General features: G+C 44.9%; 1 protein-coding gene across 1 annotated transcript; it reads right to left on the minus strand.

Moving 5' to 3' along the window:
* Positions 1–205: 205 nt before the first annotated feature.
* dmrt1 (doublesex and mab-3 related transcription factor 1) lies at positions 206–22868 on the minus strand (the record flags this gene model as incomplete). The annotated part of the gene is made up of 5 exons (XM_079749914.1): positions 206–738; positions 14272–14479; positions 19770–19918; positions 21613–21787; positions 22641–22868. 5 exons carry the CDS (start codon positions 22866–22868, stop codon positions 581–583), a joined length of 918 nt encoding a protein of 305 aa, XP_079606040.1. The 3' UTR covers positions 206–580.
* Positions 22869–23556: the final 688 nt, after the last annotated feature.

Below are 23556 nucleotides of genomic sequence, written 5' to 3' on the forward strand. Positions count from 1 at the left end.
GCACGCACGCACACACAAACACGTGCACAGTTATTATATGCAAATCCTAAGGAATAGAATCTACGAATTAAAAGTCATAAATTAGATTGCATTGCTTGCCTGGCGGCTATGCTATCACTATGCTATCCAGAACCTCTGTGTTGGCTTTTCAAGGTAGCTTCGTGGATTCAGATTGTGATTGAAGCAAATCTCTTATCTGGCTAGTTAGAGATTGTTAATTTGTAATTTGATCAGTGGGTGTAATGAGGGCTTTTTAAATGGGCTACAATTACTACTATTATTACAAGTTAACTTTTTTTATCAAAGACAAAAATAAGTCTTATAGTCTTATAGTATAGGCTTATAGTCCAGCTGCTGTTTAAAAGGTGTTCTTTCAATGGACACACATGACATTTCATCATATCATAAGGCTAATTACCAAAGCATCAGACTAACACAAAAATGCTAACCCCTAACCCCCCTCAACCAAAACAAACAAACTGATTGAGGTCAACAACTAAAGCCTTGAAATGACCACAATGAAGGCCTTTGACAACACAACAGTACCGTCCTCAGAAAAAATAAAGCACTAGAAAGGGCGTCACTTGGCCCCATCCTGGACGATGGAGTCAATGGAGAAGTTGGCCGACCCACCGGCAATGTCACACTCCACCTTGCCCCCGGAGGAGACCAGAGAGCTGATGGAGAGACAGTCCAGGGAGGAGTCGTGACGACCACCGTCAGCACCTGGAGAATAGGCTGGATACACAAGACTTTTATTTATTTTTTACGTTTATTTTTTAACCATTCAGTGGACCCTTATACTTCGGACATTTTTGACTGTGTTCAACCCGCGGTTCATTGTTTTGTTGTACTAGTATGGTGTCTTTCTCAAATGTATTAAATGCACTGTAACCTTGTAACACAAAAACAGAGTTCCTGTCTCTATCGTCCTTTCCGAAAGATGCACCTGTGCTGAAAAGAATCATCCTCTTGCTGAATCGCAGAATTATTATGTAAAATATTGGAAACAGCTTAGTTTCTAGAATAGTAGAAAGAGGTCTTATGTCTACAAATAATGTTTTTTCGATAAAAAATGTAAATAATGAATCAGTTTAATTGTATTAACTTTATGCTTGTTTTACTGATTCAATGTTAAACAGTACGCAGCAGAACTTTTTGCCAAAAGAAAACTAAATAACTCACAAACTATAAAAATTAAACACTGCAGTATTACAGTTCTAAATTACCTTATATGAATCAAAAGACGATAATGTAGCATTTACGTTTACATTTACATTTAGGGCATTTAGCAGACGCTTTTATCCAAAGCGACTTACAATAAGTGCATTTGTTACAATAAGTACATTTGTCATAAGAAGTGAAACAATATATCGCTGTCGGTACAGTAAAGACGTTCATAGAACCAAGTGCAAGTATTACAATCGCTAGGCTAACCCATTCCCCGTGTAAAGCAGCGATAGCAGCTACTGTAGATGCTACACAATTAAGTACCTTGTACAAGTGCCAGGACGTACAACATTCAATGGTGGCTGTGCATTGGTCTCTATGCAGAGTCGAGATGAACTCTGAACAGGTGAGTTTTGAGTCTTTTGCGGAAGCTGGTGAGCGACTCTGCGGTCCTGACATCGGTAGGGAGCTCGTTCCACCACTGAGGTCCCAAAACAGAGAAAAGTTGTGACTTTGCTGATCGACCTTTGCTTGCTCTTAGCGATGGCGGTACCAGACGTCCAGCTGAGGTAGTTGAGCGGAGGGATCGAGCTGGGGTGTGTGGCTTTACTAATGCTTGGAGGTAGGCAGGGGCAGTTCCATCGACTGCCTTGTATGCCAGTACCATCATCCTGAATCTGATGCGAGCTATTACAGAGAGCCAGTGGAGGTTTCGGAAGAGGGGGGTTACATGTGAGAACTTTGGTAGGTTGAACACGAGGCGCGCTGCCGCATTCTGGATGCGCTGCAAGGGTTTAATCGCAGAGGCAGGGAGTCCAGCCAGGAGCGAGTTGCAGTAGTCGAGGCGGGAGATGACCAGTGATTGGACAAGCTGAGCTGCTTCCCTTGTGAGGAAGGGCCGGATCCTGCGGATGTTGTAAAGTGCAAATCTGCAGGATCGGGCCACCGCAGTGATGTTTGCGGTGCAGCATAACTGATTGTCCAACACTACACCAAGGTTTTTGGCAGTTGGAGAAGGAGATACAGTGATGTTCTCAACAGTGACCAGTAAGTCCATGTGTGGGCAATCTTTCCCTGGTATTAGGAGGAGCGCAGTCTTGTTGAGGTTAAGCCTCAGGTGATGGGCAGTTGTCCAGGTGCTGACTTCTGCCAGTCATTCAGATATGCGTGTTGCAATCAGGGCTTTGTCAGATGAGGGAAAGGAGAGAAATAGCTGAGTGTCGTCAGCATAGCAGTGATAGGAAAAGCCGTGGGATGTAATTACAGAGCCCAGAGATCTGGTGTAGAGGGAGAACAGAATAGGCCCCAGTACCGAGCCTTGAGGGACACCTGTATCAAGCGTGCAAGGTTTGGACAAGGAGTCATTCCATGTTACCTGATAGGTGCGATTCATCAGGTAGGACGTGAACCAGGAAAGGGCAGATTCAGCTATGCCAAGCTCGGCGAGAGTGGCGAGGAGGATCTGGTGGTTCACAGTGTCAAATGCTGCAGACAAGTCAAGGAGAATGAGAACCGATGAGAGGGACGAGGCTCTGGCCGCCTGGAGGGACTCAGTCACCGCGAGGAGAGCCGTCTCAGTGGAGTGTGCTTTTTTGAAGCCTGACTGGTGAGGGTCAAGCAGGTTGCTAGATGAGAGATAGGAGGACAGTTGGTTAGCGACGGCACGTTCCAATGTTTTAGAGAGGAATGAAAGAAGAGATACCGGTCTGTAATTCTGGATGTCAGTGGTATCAAGCGTTGGTTTTTTGAGGAGAGGCTTTATTCTGGCAGTCTTGAAAGACGTTGGAACAATGCCAGAAGTGAGGGAGGAGTTAATAAGTGCGGTTAGAAATGGCAGGATGTCGTTTGACACAGCCTGGAGGAGGGAGGAAGGGATAGTGTCAAGGGGGCAGGTGGTGGCATGGTTAGATGTTATAATTCTGTTGACCTCGTCTGAGGTGAGAGGGATGAATTGGGTAAAGACAGAGGTGGGGGTCGGGGGAGGGAGGATGGTGGCAGTGATAAAAGAGGAGCTAATGTCCTTTACTTTCTGGGTAAAGTAGGTAACAAAGTCATCAGCAGTGAGGCAGGAAGGAGGAGGATGGGAGGGAGGGTTGAGGAGGGAAGTTAGTTAACTTAGGAGTTAATTTTGGTCCGGCAGAAGGCAGATTTGGCTGTTGATACAGTGGAGGTGAAACCTCAGAGAAGAAGGAGATAGTGAGATAGATCATTAGGACAGTCTGATTTCTTCCATTTCCTCTCAGCTGCGCGCAACTCTGCTCTATGGGTCCGCAGAGATTCAGACAGCCAAGGAGGGGGGGGTGAAGATCGTGCCGGTCGGGATGGGAAGGGACAGAGGGTAGCAATCATGTTAATGGAGTGAATTTAGTTAATTGAGTGCGCTGCTGACAATTAAGGCAATAACATTTAAATGCCTGCTTTTGTTGGAAGGGCTGGCAACAGCAACAGCAAATCGGGAACGGTTTTCCATGGAAACTGTCAAGTGTCAGACCAACTGCCATCTAACCTTACTCATGACTATACTGTTTCCTTACTAAGACATTCATATCATCAGACAAACACAGCGATGACCAGCAAAATTGAAAGAATGTTTTGTTTTCTGGTAGAGCTGTCAGATGAAACATAACCACCAACAACAACAATAACAACATTGTGGTGGAGCAGGAGACAGACTTGGAAGCCTGACTCTACCGTAGTTCTCTTGGCCCCACAGCCCACCCAGCGGAGTATTGATCCTGACAGAAAGACAGAGCTCAGTGTAATCCTGGCTTCACTACTGCTGTTCCAAAGGAAAGCTGACCACTGGGAAAACAAATTGTGACGACACAGACAGTAACTGAAGAAACAAATTCAGGACCCGGATGGCAAAATGAAGGCTAATCGTAATCTGATCGTAGAGGTTTTGTCCTTGGTAATAATACTACAGATGTGGCTGACATCAAGGATCATTACACCACATCGGAGCAAGCCAAGCATTCCTTCACGTATCTCCCTCTGAGATCTGTGCATCCAGATGTGTATCGTTACCTTAAACTCATTGTGTTTATTGTTCTTGTCTGTGTTGTTTCCCTTGATAGGCAATTTGTATATATTATAAATAAAGTTGGATTTTATTTGATAGTATGGGTAAAGATAACTTTCCCCTTACAAGCGCATTCTTTTGACTATTAAATAAGTAATTTAATAATCCCACATATCAATGCACATTTTCCTGTGAACAGGACCTTAACGAGGCGCCATCGAACACAATTAAGAGACATGCACACATCATAACACTGGGCTGAGCCTTTTATCGGCCCTCAAGCTCATTTAAGCTTTTCTTAAACACCGGCCATATTTCTCTCTCTCTCTCTCTCTCTCTCTCTCTCTCAGGCCCCTCCTCTCCGCAGCGAAGGAGGGAGTGAAGAGAAAGAGTAATTTTTCTCCTCATTAACTTCCTGATTGGTTCCACACTCTGGTTTCTGCCCGTCTGCAGTTTGTCACCCACTCCAAACTGGCGGGGCCCTGAATCGTTAATACTAATGTTTGTGTAGCTTCGCACTACTTTGCCCCGCCATTTCTCTCCGCCGCCATTGGTCCTCTTGTACAGAAATAAGGGCAGAGAGGGTGGATGGACCAGGGAGGGGGTGGCTGTGAATTAGGCCATTCCCGGCTAATTCCCCCTGCCTGTTCATCAGCTGCAAATCTATGGTGTAATTAAAGGTGGCTGGCTATCATATGTTAAATCATTACACAAGATGCTTCTGCTGCTCACGTGCTCTGGGTCGGGCTTTAGTTGCATTTGAGTCGTTGCTTTTCCTTTTTTTATTTTCTTTACGCAGATTAATGTTGTTGAGTGGAAATCTCTTGTTCCCTTGTTCTCAATTAGGCTCCTCCGAGGGTAAATTATAGTCAGAGGGTTTGTTCAGCGATTTGTCACGCTGTACTGCAAGTGCTGATTAGGATTCATTTAAAACCGGGTTGCCAATGCATCTCTGCATCTTTTAAAACTGATGCTTGTATTCAAACAGCGGTATAAGAGGCCATTACAATAAAAAAAATGTGTTCACTTGAATGTGTATAATAAGCGATATGTATTTCATCATGTATCAAAATTTATTTAATTCGAAAACAGAAATGCATACTGGACTTGTGACAATGGGAATGGAGACTATCAACAATATTTAGAAGGTTTTCCCCGGATATAAATACCAGATTTTAGGAAGAGGGAGCATTCTTCTCAATAAAAAGTGTTTGCATAAACAAGGAAGTCTACTCATCCACAATTGCAGACACCCGACGCCGTGCAAGGGAACATAGTGCAGGTGTACAAGAAGTCATGTTTGAGGTGCAACTGAAAAAATGTCTGTGGTAGCTTAACTAGCAAAAAATAAGAAAAAACGTTTTGTTCAATGTGTTTTGTGCACACTGGCAGAAACTGATAAGAAAACATTTTTGCTGCATATCTGGAATGCAAAATGTTACTTTTATCTATTACATTTTGTCTTTTCAAGATATATAACCGCATGACGCACCTACAACATCAATGCACATTTCCATGCTTTGATATATTGTTAATAGATTTATAATAACCAATCTAAAAACAGTAATTTCCATTGATGAGTAAACAACATTTTTATTTTGATCAGTGATCAATTTCGATTTTGTCAAACAAATGTGTTTCCTGTTTCAAATGTCAGAGAACTGTTTGGAGCTAGGAAGTCCTGAGAAATAATACCAATACAAATTGACATACCATATAAATATATCAAAGCCCATAACAATGTAAGACTCACTTCACAGAGATTGTGATGAACGTAGGCAAACATCATGAGTTCTGTACAAGACATACAGTTAATAGCACAATGCACTGCTTTCTTTTGAATATCACCGCCTTAGATTAACCCTCAACAATGCACAGTTTATCTCAGGCCTTCAAAAGCACCACCGTAACCTTTCTGCAGACAAAGTATACCAAATAAGGAAGTATTTGTACACTTCCGTTTGAACATTAGCCAACAACTTGGTTGTGTCCATTCAAGTTGAAAACACATCATGTAACAAGAGAGGCTTTACGTGTTCTGGGAATGTCGAAGCAGACCTTTCTTCCCCAAGTGAACTTTTGCCCTTTCTCTAGTCACTCAGTGCACTATATAAGATTTCCAAACTATTAAACTGTCTTTGTGTGAAATAACAAAAGAAAGCAATTTTTTTCAAACCTCCTCCCCATGTCCCTGTTTGAGAGACGGAGTGGGGGAGGGAGGGCCAGGGAGGCAACGATGGCACAACCATTTCTGAAACTGCCAAAAGGGGGAACAAAGGCCCAGATGTGAGAAGATGGTGATTAGGTGTGATCCACCATGGATAAGCTCTCTCTCTCTCGGCTTCATTCTCTCTCTCTCTCGCTCGGCTTCCCTCTCTTTCTCTCGCTCAGCTTCTCTCTCTCTCTCTCTGCAGTCTTCATGCTCTCTCTATCTCTAGGCTTCATTCCCTTCTGTGGGCTTCGTGCTCTCTCTCTCTCTCTACTCATCCACCGTGCACACCACCAGGGCCATGAGGGCAGATAAGGCACTTTAATAAACACACACGCACACCAGCATGCATGCATGCATGCGCACACGTAACATGCCAACACTGGCATCGCAACACAATCACGAGTCGTGCAGGCTGGTGAATTGTGGCTGGATGGATTGTGGACGCTTGTGGATAATTATCTTGACTTTTTCACACACACACACACACACACACACACACACATTACAATGAAATGACTATTGCTACTCCAAAAAAATAATGAATGATCCCACAGTTCAAAAACACACGCATTTAATAAAAATATGAAAATAAATAGACTGTGAATGTTATCTCAATGTCCATTCAATGCTTTTCCCATTTTTTTTATTAGAAGCACGGAAATTCATTTCTAAGAGCATTATGTCTGCTGTCGCCAGTGAGGGTTGTTTTCGTGCGACGCCATTAAAATGACACGGGGTGTCAAAGCGTGAGCAGAGAAAAGACCCTGATCCGCTGGGAGTCGAGGGGGTAGCGAGGGTAGCAGCTTCCCGGGTAGCAGCTTCCCGGGTAGCCTGGGACGGGAGCAGGGCTTGACTCGGGTTGACCCTCTGGAAGATGGACGTTCCCCTTACCGGGGATGACATGGGCGTCTGGCTCATCATTAGGGCCGGCGGTAAGACTTAATGGCCCAGAAAACTCAGTCAAAGAGCGCACAGACAGGCAGCCTTTAAACAGGTCACGCCTGGGGGCCCGGCCCGGCACTCAACGCGGGGCCCGCGGCCCTATGTCATTTATCTGCTGATTTTCTGACCGGTGTTTACAATTGAGCACTTTACTGCACTTTACTTACCGCAGGGGAGAGGAGATAAATACAGAAACAGGCAAAGACTGTGTGTACGTGTGTGTGTGTGATTGATAAAATAAGTATATATATTTTGCCTGAATAAGGATGTCCCACCGATATGATGAAACCCCTTGCAATTGCAGTATAGAGAATGTTTCCGAAATGGGTGAAGAGGGGACACCATTTGTAGCCCTGGGGAAAATTACCGCTTGCCTCCATAGAGAACAAAATGAAAATCTTCGAGACTGGCACTTTAAGTATAAAAAAAGTGATTCTGTAGGATTCTGTAGAGTTCTGTAAACTCCAACTCCCCCCCCCATAATTCCCCCCACAAACTTTCTTGAGGTTGAGGTTAAACAAAAACAAGGTGTTCCCTTTACGTGGATTCAACACTTAAACCCCTCATTCGCATAAGGTAGGAAGCTAGTGTCTATGGGTGGTGGGGGGGGCATCATTGTCTGACAGAAGGCAGGAGGGGGTGGGGGTATCAGCTCTGGGGGTCAAAGGGTAATTGAGCAGAGAGGAACCTCTGCTCCTGTATTGTTAACCAATCTGTCCCCAGTGGAAGGGACGGCAGAGAAGGGCGCGGTCTCTGGTCCCTATGCTAAACCCCCCCAAGCCCCCCGTTCCCTCACACTGTGTGCCCCATCAACTCATAAGATGGCCCGTCAGTCTATCTGTTTGGCCTCTTGACACACCCCCTCCAAAAGTAATGGATAAACAATAATGAGTCAGGGCGCTGGATCAATATGTATTATTTTTTGGCCTCTTTTGTTTATCATTATAGCTTCACAACGCCAGGAGAGATTCATTGTGGGAGGCACCGAGGGTGGAGTTACGGGTCACGGGGATGAGTAATACGTCCCGCGAAGGAGGACGCTTCTTTTGCAGGGCCCTTAAAACGCCTACTGTGTGTGTCCAGGTTACTGGGGTGTTTCAGAGCACTGCCTCCGCGCAGTTTGTCAAACACACCCTGCTATGCATGCAAAGCACTTCTGGGAGAAACCGCAATCACGTATCAATCACGCACGGAGGTACTAGAAATGGCGATCCGACCCCACAGCACAAAGAATCAAAATGGGGCTATTTGACTAGTAGTCAATGTCCCGCACAGTATAGCTGTGTTGTGATAGTCATTGTAATACAACTGGGTTGACCTGGTTTCTATTACCCACTCAAATGGACACATCTGCGATATGTAATGAAAGTCCAGTAATAGCCTTCCACTTTATACATGTATGATAATATATTCCGAATGCTTTCATTTGCTGGCGTCATGCCCCACATGGTAGCAACTAATGAAGATCAAATAAATGTCATACTCTTAATGACGATTTAATAAAGACAAACAACAAAAGATGACTTGCCAAAGTAAAAATATTTCATTCTTTGATGACATTAAACCCCGAAGTACCATAAACCGAAATAGGTGTGTTCCAAAACTTCACACCTTATGGTTGAGCCTCTGGGAGTGTGTGATGGCATGAGTGAGGGAATGAATGAGTGTACTAGTGTGTGTGTGTGTGTGTGTGTGTGTGTGTGTGTGTGTGTGTGAGACAGTGAGAGCCAGAGAGAGAGAGTAAGAGAGGGTATAGCAGGACATAAACTACAAAGCCGAAGCTGTTTAATGTCCCCACTGCCCCAGGCCAGTGTTAATGGTGGTGTTGTACAACACATTACCAGCACGCTTGTATCCCCAGCAATTACCGCTGGTATTTAGTCCAGTCGTAGCGCCGCAGGCTAGGCAGTTCTTTAGCTCAACAGGAGAGTTAGCAAGACCGCATGACAGGCCTCCAAGCAGAGGCCGCCCGGTGTGTGTGTGTGTGTGTGTGTGTGTGTGTGTGTGTGTGTGTGTGTGTGTGTGTGTGTGTGTGTGTGTGTGTGTGTGTGTGTGTGTGTGTGTGTGTGTGTGTGTGTGTGTGTGTGTGTGTGTGTGTGTGTGTGTGTGTGTGTGTGTGTGTGTGTGTGTGTGTGTGTGTGTGTGTGTGGAGAAACCCCGGGGAGGAATTGAATAAACGTCAGGCTGAACATAAGCCCTGCTGGGGGGCCCCGGCAGGACCACTTTCTCTCCAGCCTGACTCTTACAGCCAGGTCATTATTTTGGTTTCAAAGGGAATAATGAGCGGGACAAAGAAAGGACTTTTGCAAGAAGAATTGGCGAAAAACAACAAATTCTCATTAATATCATTAATTAATCAAATCCAAAATGCCAAAGCTAACATTATCTTTCGTGGAGATGGTAGATTTGGATCAAATGATGGGATTGCAAATATAAAGGAAAAGCCAATATTCATCATCCAAATCAAGGTACTTTACAAACTCTCTTGCTTATTGATTACCGATGCTGATTCAGAAAAACAGAAAAGTATAGAAACTCTGCCTATAGCTAACCAACTATTTCAAAACTAAACCTTATGTAATTCAAGCTTAGCAAAATCTCAACAGAGGCAACATTTTCATATATCATATTTTCATATAATAATAATAATAATAATAATAATAATAGTAATAATAATAATAATAATAATATGAATTTCTTTCCCATTTAGCGAAAATCTTCTTTCCCCCGCCCCCCCCTCCAGAGAAGTCAGAGGTCCGGGTCAGACTGCTCACAGCGTTCCCTGGAGCGTTCCCTGGAGCGTTCCCTGGAGCGTTCCCTGGAGCGTTCCCTGGAGCGTTTCCTGGAGCCTTCTAGCGCGGAGCGGCTCTATAACAGAGCAGCAACTCAACGATCCTCACTGCAAAACAACCCAGGAGACCCGCCCGGCTCAGAGCAGTGGATGGCAAACCACAAGACGTGCTTCTCGACGCACGCCGACCTGATGTATGGCACGGAGAAGGACGGCACATCGCTTCAGAGGCGATAAAAGTAATAAAGTGAGGGGTCCCTATGGCAACTCCACATTACCCCGGTCACGGGCTCCTGCATCTGTATATACTGTGTACCGACGTGTCACTCGACTTACTCAACCCTGTGAGAGTGCATGTGTGTGTGTTTTAGTGAGAGTGTGTGGCTGCTTGCTGGGGAAGGGGGGGGGAAGGTTTACAAGTTCAGGCTTTGAGTAATTTGATCTGAAAGTAGGTGAGGCCCATTTTACATGGGAAACAAAGAAACTTATCGACGTCCATCTCTCTTTCGTTTTTCAGCGTGCGGGGCGGCGGCGATGACAGAGTTTATACGCAGTAACTCACTTGTTGTGCCCCCCCACCACTGCGCTACAGATCGAACGCGGGGGAAATCAATGGAATATCATCCGCAAAGATAGTAATGGATTTCTAACTTAATGGGCTCACACAGGGTTTATCGATCGGCCCAGGATAAACATGAGCCATACCTCAACACACTGATTTGCATTTAAATTACTGTACACACTGTGTGCTGACACCAATATAACAAAACGGACCAAGGTATCGCATAGCACACAGACGCTCGACTTGTTCAGCTCCGACCCAAGTGACTCCGTCCATCCCTCCCACCCCCTACACCCTACCCCGCCCAAAGTGAAAAACGAGGGAAAAGTTTCGCTCAGCGTACTTTGGTAGTCCTTGCAAAAAAGTTTGAGCAACAACAACAACAATGTCGAAATTTGACAAAGCCTTGGCGGTGACGGGGGGGAGGGGATGAGGAGAGGGATAAGGCGGCGCAGGAAGAAAACACATAAACAACAACAACAGACTTTGCCATAAGCTGTCCTCCGCTGTAGGACCGAGCGCGCCGTAACTCACGTGGGGCAGCTCATCTCACAGACCCCCCGGCCGGGGCCCCCCCCCCCCCCCCCGACAGGAAGTGAGGTGAGGCGGGCGGGCGGGCGGGGTGGAAGGGAGGGAGGGAGGGTACTGAAGATCAGTGAGGAGGGGAGTTGATGTTAGGAGAATGAAAGGGTAGAGTGGTGGTGGTGGTGGGCGGGGGGTGCTATTTGATGGACTGGGGTGTCACCTCCCTGCACGTGAGGATTTACGGCGCTGGCGGTGCTGACGAGCGCGGGGCAGTAAAGAGGCGCAGCGGGGGTGGGGGTGGGCGGAGGGTGAGGAGGAGGGCGTATTTCACAGAGGGCTGGCTTTTATGAAAAACACCGCGACGCTCCCTCTCCCCGCCGCCCGCCCGCCCGCCCGCCCCGGCCGTGACGGATGGCAAAAGACGCATGACAAGCTTCATCATTGTTTGTAAATCTTAACTGTTCCCGCTCACTAACTCCAGAAGGCAATTTTGCGGAGACAGCGGAGGGCCCTGTGGTGGGAGTGTGTGTGTGTGTGTTGTTGTGTGTGTGCGTGTGCATACTGTTCTTGTGTGTGTGTGCGTGTATGTGTGTGTATGTGTTTGTGTGTGTGTGTGTGTGTGCGTGATGGGGGGAAAGGACAGCGTGGCACTTCTGAAGGTTATTTGGATTGCTGTATTTGGCCAACTGATTAGTCCTATCACGGGTAGGAGATAAATTTGTCAGGGCTGTGGTTTGAGGCCGGTTAGAATGGGAAGGCGGGGAGACGAGGTGATCTGCCTGAGTCGTAGCCCCCGGTGGCCCCGTCGGGAACTGCAGGTGTGTGTTGGTGCAGGTTTTTTGCTATACATGAACTGTAGTTTTGCTGTCATGTCAACAAAACTATGATTTATTAAAATGCAGTGTACGTGTATAATTGTGCTATATATATATATATATATATGCATAATAGAACTAATGCAATGGGCATTAGTTCTAACATTTTACATTGGTGGAAATAAGTCAAATTGAGATAGGCAGTAGTTGACAAAAATTTGGTTGAATAAAAGTAGTGAGACGGGCACAAGGTGAAGACAATGGCTTTTTCTTTCACATAAAATGCTTATGCTTCCAACCGACACACACACACACACACACAAAGAGAGGGAGGGAGTATAAGCAAAGAAATCATCATTAAAGTCATTCTCCCCTCTCTCCTGGGGAATTGAACATCCTATGCCCTGAAAGGTTCCACCATAGCGCATGTCTAACACCCTACTACAGAGTCTACAGAGTTCTTTGATTCAATGTATGTTATTAGAATTAGTGGAGAAAGCTGCACCAGAACAGAACAACGAAGAGCAGTGCTGTCTGGGTGGGGGACGGAGATATCTCCAGATCCGGGACCACCCCCTGAGAGGGAGCTGTTGTAATGTAGCGTGTCCATTCTGCACTGGGTCCCCCCCCACAGCACGGTACAGGTGAAAGTCTTTACTAAATACACGGTGTGTGGTGTGTGTGTGTGAGCCTGTGTTAACCTGTGTCTGAGCCTGAGTGTGTGTACGAGCCTGGGTGTGAGTGTGTGTGTGTGTGTGTGTGTGTGTGTGTGTGTGTGTGTGTGTGTGTGTGAGCCTGTGTTAACCTGTGTCTGAGCCTGAGTGTGTGTACGAGCCTGGATGTGAGTGTGTGTGTGTAAGTGTGTGTGTGTGTGTGTGTGTGTGTGTGTGTATGTGTGTGTGTCCGTGTGTGTGTGTGTGTGTAGGGGGGGGTTGGGGGGATTGATTCACTCCCACTACTTCGTCTGTACTGGTACAATGGGATTGCAAAAAGGCTATTGTGTTATCCCACTGTGGCGCTACTTTTTCTGGCACTCAACACACAAGTGACAGCTTGAAAGAACAAGCAGTACCTAAAGCATGCGCTATTATTACAGATGTATCAATTCATGAATTCAGAGAAAATGACGCCGGCCCAAACATAAATGTATGCGTGAGGAAGTAACAAAATAATTGAAATAACCTGTTTATTAATGTTAATGTTAATTGATATTATATTAATATTATATTTATATCTCTATATCTGCTATTTATTCTTTCTGCACTGGATACGTGTTTGTTACCTGTAACCTTTTTTCGATCGTCTCTAGGCAATCAAACACACTGAAAAGCCTACCCTTGAGTTGGAGAGAACACTTGAAGAGTTCCACAAATAGTTTCTTCACTTTGTTTGAGCAACGGAAGGAATCCGATTCTCAGGGAGACAACATCAGCAGTCGTGGTTTACTGGGAGTCAGCCATCCCGCTGCGCAGTATGTGGCTCCAGGGAATGTGCAGCACGTCATTCACACGTCCACCCGCTTGCAAGTCCGTTTTCATAGTTGGGACGACAGCGTCTGCCCAAATGGACTAAGTGTCCATTTGAATCTTACTTTCTATTGTTAAATCTTAGTTTTTTGTTGCGAATGATTTGTACATCATGTGTCTTTTTGAATTAAATGTATAGCACTACACAAATAATGTCTGATCGTGGCCCATCTATAAGCTGTCATTTTTTTCTTGTAAATGCAGTGAATTCTCAGCGCCGGGTGTAAACCAACACCTTCTACAGCGCTCGCCTCTCTCTCAACTATTGTTAAAAAATAAAAAACGACTTCAAGGTTCTCTGGCGCCAACTGCATGCAAGACAGGCACTACACAACACGCCCATGCAAATGTGTGCGCTGTGTTAAACTCAGCTGTACATAAAAAAAAAAACCTCAAGCATCGATGCCTTATTCCAAGGCTTTAGTCTTCCTTTTTTTTTTTTTTAATATTTATTACATTTAATGGTGCCCTTGAGTCGGGAGCACACCTCCCTTAAATGTACCCGACTGCACTCCTGATAAAGTTTGGATGGAGTGTAATGGTGCTTGAGAAAGTGTGCGTGTGTGTGGGTGTGAGTGTGAGGGAGTGTGCGCGTGTTTGCCTTCACGTGTGTGTGTGTGTGTGTGTGTGTCTGCGTGCTTGCCTGCATTAGTGTGCGCGTGCGCGCGTGCATGCGTGTGCACGTGGGAAAGCGCGTCCTACTCACCAGCCATCCTGGCCTCGGTGCAGTTGTTGTTGTCGTCCAGGGTGAAGATGGGGGTGGGGATGCAGCTGGGGGTCCCCAGGCCTGGGGTCCCCAGGGTGGGGGTCCCCAGGCCCTGGGTCAGGTAGGAGGCGGCCGAGTAGTAGGAGTGCATGCGGTACTGGGGGGACATGTTGTGGCCCATCAGACGGCCCTCACTGCCGGCCACGGGCTGCAAGGGACCACAGAGGAGAGATCGGTCACACATGTTGAACGATTTATTGGAGTTGTCATCGGACCAATGTGGGGGTGTTGCAGCTGAACTATGCTGAGGCTCAAATCAGGCACAGCCCGATGGGAACCACGTGATGATGTTTACCAGCTCTACTAAAAGAATAAACAGTTAGTTGGTCTGATTGTTTGAAGGAACCATATTTAGAAGTTTATTTGCATTTTATAAGGAAATAATTATAATTGGATACCGTACTTTATATTTATATATTGAGTTTCCCGCAATATGGGTTCAACTGCTATGTACATGGGGTAGTGGCCGATTAATAACTTGAAAGCTGTAGTTATAGGATTTTATAAAAGTAATCATTTCAATCCATTATAAGGTCCTGCAAAGGTTCTGTAGATACAAACCGAATGAGTCGTACCTATGACTAACTAACTAGCGCTTGGCAGACATTCACTAATGCCGTCAGCAACTCCTGCACGTAAAGTAAACGCTGTGACTTCAAGCGTGACTTTGTTGGTCAGAAATGTCCTCTGATAACCTACCTGCTGCCCTACGGGACATGTCATTCCCACTCCCTATAATCCCCTATCCCCTTCTGAACCCACAAATACCCCTACACACTACATACAGAAAATAAATCATTTTTAAGGTAAATATAAAAAAGTCTAAAAAGTTAATACAAACAAAGTCCTCTATAGTCTCAATGAGTCCAGACCACAACGAATGGTCGGTGTGATACAGACAACCTTATAAGATTTATTAGAATTACCTTCACCGTAATTCAGTGAAAGCTCGCCCTGCCATATGGCAGCGTTATTCCAGGGACTGTTTACAGACCGGCCATAAAGAAAAATAAAATAAAGAAAAGCCCCACAAAGCAAAAAACATTGTTCACCTTATCTTTACAGACCACAGTTTAACGGCGGCCCGTCAGGGAGAAGGAACAGAGAGAAAGAGAGAGAGAGAGAGAGAGAGAGAGAGAGAGAGAGAGAGAGAGAGAGAGAGAATGAAGACAGAGAGAGATAGAGAGCGAGAGACAAAGAGAAGGAAAGACAGAGAGAAGAAAGAGTGAATAAAGAGCAGACAGAGAGAGAAAGAGAAAGAGAGCGAGAGAGAAAGAAAGAGAGAGAGAATGAAGCCTAGAGCGAGAGCGAGAGAGAGAGCGAGAAGAGGTAGAGAGGGAGAGAGAGAGCGAGAAGAGGTAGAGAGGAGTGAGAGAGAGAGAAGAGGTGGAGGAGGTTGAAATCACAGGCCGATGGAGACTCATATAAATGGATTGCAACAAGCGGGCCCGGCTTCTCCCTGCAGCCCTGTGGAAAGTTCTAGAAGCAGCTGTCTGCTCAGCAGCACGGCTAACTCAGTTCAGGTTTTCAATTTCGCTTTTATGGATTTCGATTTCTGTCAGCCTGTAATATGTCACCGTGCATTGTCCAAGCCGCCGCTCGGCCGACAGCTTTATAAACTGTTATTTAAGCTACACTGGGTGCCTGTATTGGGCCTTGACAAATACAATAGAGATTAGAGTGGGATTTTGAAATTGCAGCCGGCTTGCTCTTGGCAGGCCACAATGCCAAATACCTAACAACACATTTTGCACATGTATTCAACAGGGATAATTTAAAGGGCAAGTTCTGCCCTACATGTATATGAATGTAGAACCGAGGCAAACATTGCTGGACTTGCATGGACTTTAAGTCTATACATATAGCTAATAATAATCATGATAATTAGATTATATTAATGACATTTTTTTAATCTTGATACAAAACACTCTTTGTGAAACTCAACACAAGCATTGAACCCACCAGATCTCTATCGTGCACGACTCATCCAAACAACTGGGCATATCGCATATCTGACTAAAGGTATTTCTCCTCACCAATGTCAAGCCAATGTTTGACATGAGGGTTGGCTTTTTGATAAAAAGCATAGATAGCTACCGGAACTACTTGGGGGGGGGAGACATATAGGGATCTGAGTGAGCTAGGCAGGACAGTGTAGCAATACACATATCCAGAGACCAGCATAAAGATTTAGTTTATACAAACCTCTGCCCCATTCTGAGGAAGATGTCAGGTCTCATCTGGGCAGAGGTAAATGCCCCCTAATAGGGGACCTATGAGCTGTACCGCTGTTAGTGATGAGACAGGGCTGCCTCCATTTAGTTTGGGTGTATTTGGAAATTAGGCACGGACTGGGTCGGTTTTACCTAGTCTGCTGGCATCCTGGGAGGGGGGTTGGGAGGAGGCAGTAGGGGCTTGCCATACCACCCTAGAAGGTACTCGTGGTCTTATCTGGCACCATCTGACGTCTGGCAGGTCTCTACGCCACCCTGATATTATTATTATTATTGTTATTACTCCCCACCTGCATGGCAGCCCTGGAGGCACTAGTGGAGGGGGGAGAGAGAGGGGGAGACAATGGGGGAGAGATGGCCTCACGCTGATAAACACAACACCCAGTGTTTCCTTCTAGGTGAGTGGGAGGGTGGGTCTTGTCATGTGCATAGGGCTGTAGACGTCGTTTAAATTACGCTACAGCTAATGATAACCAAATCGACCCGGATTCAGCCTTTCAAGAAAGATGTTCAAACAAGGCAAGAATGGTGAAACCGAATCACCTGTCAACTGCGTCCGATAGCGCTACCTCCTGACACACATCTCTCTATCTCTACACACACGCAGCCTGTGGCGGTACAGGGGCCATTATGTGATTGGGAGAAATGCGGGCAAATCTGTTCCGCCAATTTCCCTGCAGAAGATTGTTACATCACTTGTAAAGTTCCAATTTGTTAAGTGCCAATCACAAAGCTCTCAAGGAGGTGACTACTTTACTCCACACTCGTTTTGCAGTGTAAAACACAAGCAGGAGGGGAAATATAAACCACTCTACAACGAAATGTAGTTTCTTTAATCCATTTAACTGAAGGATTGACAAAATAGGTGATTTTGGCAGACCTGACAAGGTTCAAAACAACAAAAACAAAGGCTTTTACGCCATGGCCAATGCTGTGTTAATGTAAAATGTAAAATTAAACAGAAACTGCTACCTTTACCGGAAAACTTAATCCGCCAATTTTACGGTTATTGGTTTGGAGAATTTTTTTTAGTTAATCTGTAAGGACTTTAAATATGCACACACCAGCACACACACACACACAAACACTAAACACGCCTCAGCAAGTATCAATCCTGAGAAACAGTTTATAGACGGTAACCATGACAACAAATCCTTAACCGGAAAATAAGGATCACATTAATAAACAACAGTTGGGGTTGTGTGTGTCTGTGTGTGCGTGTGTGTGTGTGAGAGAAAGAGACTATGAGTCATGAAACGACGACAGGTAATAGTACAGGTAATACAAGCAATATTTATAGACATTGTAGTCTTATTTTAGCATGTATTTAACCACAATTTAAGTAGCACAGTGTTCTGCCTACCATTGCCTTTGAGAGTGTGGGGGAACTCTGGTATCTCCCACTCATTTCATAAACAACGTTAAATTAATCTATTAAATAGGAGTTAAAACATCCTCATCGACAAGGTGATGTAGTCGTTTGTTTTAGAGAAACAAATAACCTGTATCAAATGTATTCAATTAATATTGTCACCATTTCATTGTATAAATGGGTATAAGCTATTGTTTAACATTTGAATTGTATTAAAGTCGACCCAGGAGACACATGCTGCCAACTATAACCACCCCACCACTCGGCCAAAAAAACTAAATAATTCCAGGGAAACATTCCCCGTGGTTTTTCTGGGGTTTACCCAATGTTTGCAGCCGCAACATTATCAGTGAATAATCATCTCATGCAAATATCCAACACTGGTTCCCGACGAAAGCGCAACTCAATTTGAATAACCGTAGCGTTTGTCCTTCTCCTGCTGACATCTTCACCCGGGATGGGACACGGTGGTCGTATTTCACCCGGGACGATGGCTAAATTATGCAAAAAAATTGCTAAGTGATTAGCATTAATGCGCAGGCTTCTCCATTGAGCGGCAGGGCACGGCGCTTTGTTCTCCCCTCTGACAGACAATACCATTAACCTTTGCAATTTAGGCTGCACTCGCCGCTGGCTGGGTTAGCGGAGGCAGTGACCCCAGCACCACACTGCTCCGTCTGGAGAGAGGTGGCGCTGGGCTGCTACTGCTAACGCTCCTCCATCACCAGGGCTAACCGCCGCCGCCGGCATGGAGATCCGAGGATAAAATTAGCATCTCATCTGCTCGCAGCACCCGCTCGTCTCAACCGACACAACAGAGATATATTTAGGGATAAATCAAAAGGTAATGTGAGATTTGGTGTGTGTGTGTGTGTGTGTGTGTGTGTGTGTGTGTGTGTGTGTGTGTGTGTGTGTGTAAGTGTCTTAAGACACACATGCACACTCTCTCTCTCGTTTGTTGTGATTGGATGAATATTTTGTTGTTGGCAGACTTTTGCATTTCGTTTTCACAACTATTTTGTAACCAATTCTTCCATTCTTATATAACAGTGAATGAAAGCCATTCCACAATGGGCAACATTTTCAATTTAGATCCAAACAATACATATACACCTGGGACCCAATTAAAATGTCCTACAGAAATAGAGGGACTAAAAGGACTGAGCACTTACATGCTCAGTTTACATTATAAAATGATGGAAAGGATCCTACAGAGCAATTCAACTTTTCACTTAGACAACCAAGTCTAGTTCAAGGAGAAGTCTCGCTGGAGTTGAATTGTTGCAGGTAGAGAACAGTGGAGAGATTATGGCTGCGGCGTTCTTGCTCAATACTAACGGCACGATACCCTAAGCAGCTGGGCGAATATATCAACACTGATTCTTCTTGATTCATCACAATAATCCAGGAATAAATGTTTTTCAAAAAATCTTAAGGTGAATGTTTAAAAAAAAAAAGAAACTAAAACATTTCCTGACCGAGTAACTAACCAGAAGCTTTGGCCAAAGGTTTAAAGGGGACGAGTCACAGTAACGGTTTTATGAATTTGGTAAAAAGTAAAGGCATCACACTTACAGCTCCTTAAGCCCCACCTCCACAGGCAGAGGCCACACAAGCCCAACATCGCAGCTAACCGCTAGCATCTCATCTCACTAATCTTATATTGTTGAACACAGTGAACTTAAGTCGTAAATTAACTGACAACAAGAACTTCAAGCCAACTATTATTTGGTGTTTGTGTATAAACCGCCGCAAAGGATCACATTAATATTCTTATTTACAATTATAATCACTACAATGGTAATTATTGCGTGGTGTGTTGCCACGGTTACCTGGTACTGCGGGTAGTTGTACAGGTTGTTGTAGTAGGCAGGGTAGCGGGTGGGCTGGTAGAAGTTGTAGTAGGCGTCAACCATCAGGTCAGATGGCCCTTCTGTCTGGGCCTTGATGGGGGGGCTGGAGGATGAGGAAGGGCTGCCTCCTGCACAGGAAACAGGAAACGATGAACCATTGATTACCAAAGTAAAAGCAGCTGTCTGCTTCAGTCTGCTGTATGATTTGGGGATATGTTTTTGGTTTTATGAATGGTTGATGCACACACTGTCATTTCTACAATTTATAATAATTACCACTTATCTGTTTATCTGTAACTGAAATACACTTCAAATAAGAATCAACCAAAAAATATGTATGCCATGTTTGATATTTCTTCACTGAAAACAAAATAAAGGAAAACAGTATCAGTTAGAAATTGCATCTTATTAGCAACAGCACCATCTGCAGGTGATGGTTGTGAGGGCAACCAGAACACTGGTTAAGTACCAGGACACAGAACACCCTGTCGTAACCCACCAACACAGGGCCTTCTGACCTGAGAGCGCATCAGTCATCTCCCTCAGAACAAACACAGAACGGTCGCTTCATTTGCGGTTATTTCCCTATCAACAAGGACACATTTCTCCTCACATTCAGTTTTCTGTCGCACACATCAGCGATACAGAGCGGTTATTAAAAAGGCGGTGATAAGGAAGTCTCCCCGGTCCATGCCCTGCCTCTGTCATCACGGAGGCAGTGTATGCTTGACTCCTCTCTCTCTCTCTCTCGCCCCCACTGTCCTGTCACCCATCCAGGTACTGCGCACAAGTACATGCAGGAATGGGTACATAAACTTACTCACACATACACACACACACACACACAATCACCCACACACACACACACACACACACAATCACACAAACACACAGAAATGCCCACGCACCAGACATGCCGTGGGGCCAATTGGGTTCAGTGGTGGTCAGCCTTGATGTCTCTGGCTCATGAGGTAGATATGAGGACAGGAGGGAACAGACTGTCTATGTGTCAGGAGACAGTCGGGAGGATAGTGTACCTCCCTCTATTCACCTCCACAACGCTCTCTCCCTCTCTATCATTCTTTATACCTTTCCCTCTCTATCTATCTCAAACTCTGTCTCTCTCAGTTTCTGCTTATCTCTCTCTTCATCCCACTCTATCTCTCTCTCTCTCCTTCTTGTTAAAATGATATGCCCGCAACAGCAGCGAACTCCTTCCTTCCAGCGTTCCTTCCTCTCTTGCCTCCTCTCCCTCCCTTCCTCTCCCTCCCGCCCTCAATGGATCCACAGTGGTTGTAACTCAGTGTCGCTGGCCAGCTTGGGACTGGCCAGCGTAGACAGACTCTCAGTTCTTACCTCTCTAACCCACTCCAGACAGCATTCTCCTGTATTCGTTGTCTACACAGCAAACACAGTATATAGACAAAATGCTGATATAGTATTGTATCGTTTTGTATTCTTCTCATTTAATTTTTTTCTAAAAGACCAGCAAAGTACAGCGAGTCCTCAACTATCTGGGCCAACCAAAGTTTTGGTAGATAACCTAAAAGATTGGCAAACTCAAGTCTTGTAACTGTATTTACACATCCTTTCAATTATATTTATAATGTAATAATAATAATAAAATATTTATTAATGTATTCCAAATGTATTATTTAATCTAGCAATTTGTGATCATGTCACTAGGAGTGGTGCATATTTAGAACAATTACCCTCGGTACTAAATCCTATGAACTTAATTAATCAATTAATTAATTAATGAAGTAACAAATAAAGGCTGATAGGATTATTGGCGTGAGCTGAGAGAGGGTGACATCTTCACCATTGATGGGGGTTGATGCAGAGAAGCTGGAGGACGTGGTAGGGGAGCAGCCCTCCGCTGAATACAGGCAGTCGCCACCCACTTCATTCTTCACCACCAGGTCTGAGCTGGACAGCGTTATGGGACTACATATCCCAAGCTCCTCTTCCTGGGCCTGCTGACGACGTAGGGCCACCTGCCACAGAGGAGACAGCGTCGAGATAGAATCTGTTGTAGTTATTTTTTACACATCCATGGTAGATGAAAGTTAAACGATAGCGATTGGTTATGCCAGATCCATAGTGGCACTGGGCAGATCCAATAGTTTTAAACTTCAACCGACACCCGCCTTCAAGTGAGTAAACGTTAGTCAATTGAGTGGGTCCAGACTCTCTGTGCAAATTAAATGAAGCACGAGAGCCTGGAAGGACCAGGCTAGGGGCTCGGGCTCACATAATCTCAGATTCTTTCGGCTGGAGGTAGAAGGCCCAACCCCAGGGCTAGACTATCCTGCCCCGGTCCGAGTCAGGCCATGTGGTCTATGCAGCAGTATGTTCAACTGCACATGCATATTGCATTAATGAAATACATGATGCATCGATGACAATACAAGTTTCCACTTTTATAATAATCTAGTTTTACTTAATTGTAAAGCATGAAGCTACATTGTAACGGGCGCTAGACCCAAGCACCTGTAGGTGATTTTATTGTTAAAAATATGTTTACAAACCACGGGCATGGCTTGAAACAACTGTAACAATGATCTGATGAGCAAAAATGTAAGTATTAACGTCATGACCTTGTTTTTAAACAAGCTAGCATTGACTGATAGAAGTGAGCAATGCAGCACCTCTCTGGACACGTGCAACTTCAGCCAAATCATTGGAGCATCTAGTACAGGCCTATTACTAGTATATAAAACCCCAATATATTAGAAAACGGTCATATCTGACAACATACATCACTGCAATTTAACACAGGATATGCCATTGGTTTCAATAAAAGGGTTTAAAAGGTGGAGGGAGGCTAATTTCAAAAACACATGTTACCTGGGCCGCCATTACTCTCTGCCTCTCTGCAATAAGTTTGCACTTCGGACATTGGCAGTCTCTCCAGTTGCAAAAACGCTTGTGTCCCTTCAGGGGAGACATGTAGCCGTGGTTCCTGCATCGGGAACACTTGGGCATCCTCGGGTTTTTCTTGGTACTGGACGGGGCTGGGGACATGGGTCCCGGGCCGTCCAGGTGCTGCTGCTTGCCGTCCGCCTGATTGCTCATCCTTTTCTTGAAACTTTGGGTTTCTTGATAGACCAAAACAAGAGAAGAACAAAAGGAGAGTGGTCCTTACTGCGTATGAGTTGATCTTTGCAGGGGTTGTGAATTAACTGAGTGTGGTTTTTACTAATGCAGGGTGATGCCTAACGTGCAAGAGGGCAACGCTTCTTTAGTAGCGAGTTAACACAGGGGCGTACATTCCATGGGAGGGCCTAAACTGGATGCGTGGGAGGCCCATCGTGTGGGTGTCGTGATATTAACCCTCATAGGGTGTTCGTATTTTTGTTACACAGGAGGTGCTGCTGGGTCTGGTGGACCCATTGCCTTTTAATTCAACATAATCAAACTTTTTTTTTTAAATACTCACCAGATGGTTACTTCAACCCAATTGCAAGAAATATAAACAACACATGTTAAATTTGTTCCCTTTCCCTTTGTTAAATCACATTTATGAATAGAGGTGCCACTCGTTTTTCTTTATTTTTTTATTAAAATGTAACAAAATAAGGAAATGCATCATAAACAGGCATAACTGGGAAACATAAACATACTCAATAACATCTGTCTGAACAACAAATTAAGGCATTTGAACATGGCAATTATACTTATATCAGACTATACCACACATGAGGGGCAGAGTCTCACTGTATGTGCATTGCATATGTATTTTTTGCACTGCTTGCATGTATAT

This window comes from Pollachius pollachius, assembly GCF_949987615.1.
Source record: "Pollachius pollachius genome assembly, chromosome: 1".
NCBI classification, from domain to species: domain Eukaryota; kingdom Metazoa; phylum Chordata; class Actinopteri; order Gadiformes; family Gadidae; genus Pollachius; species Pollachius pollachius.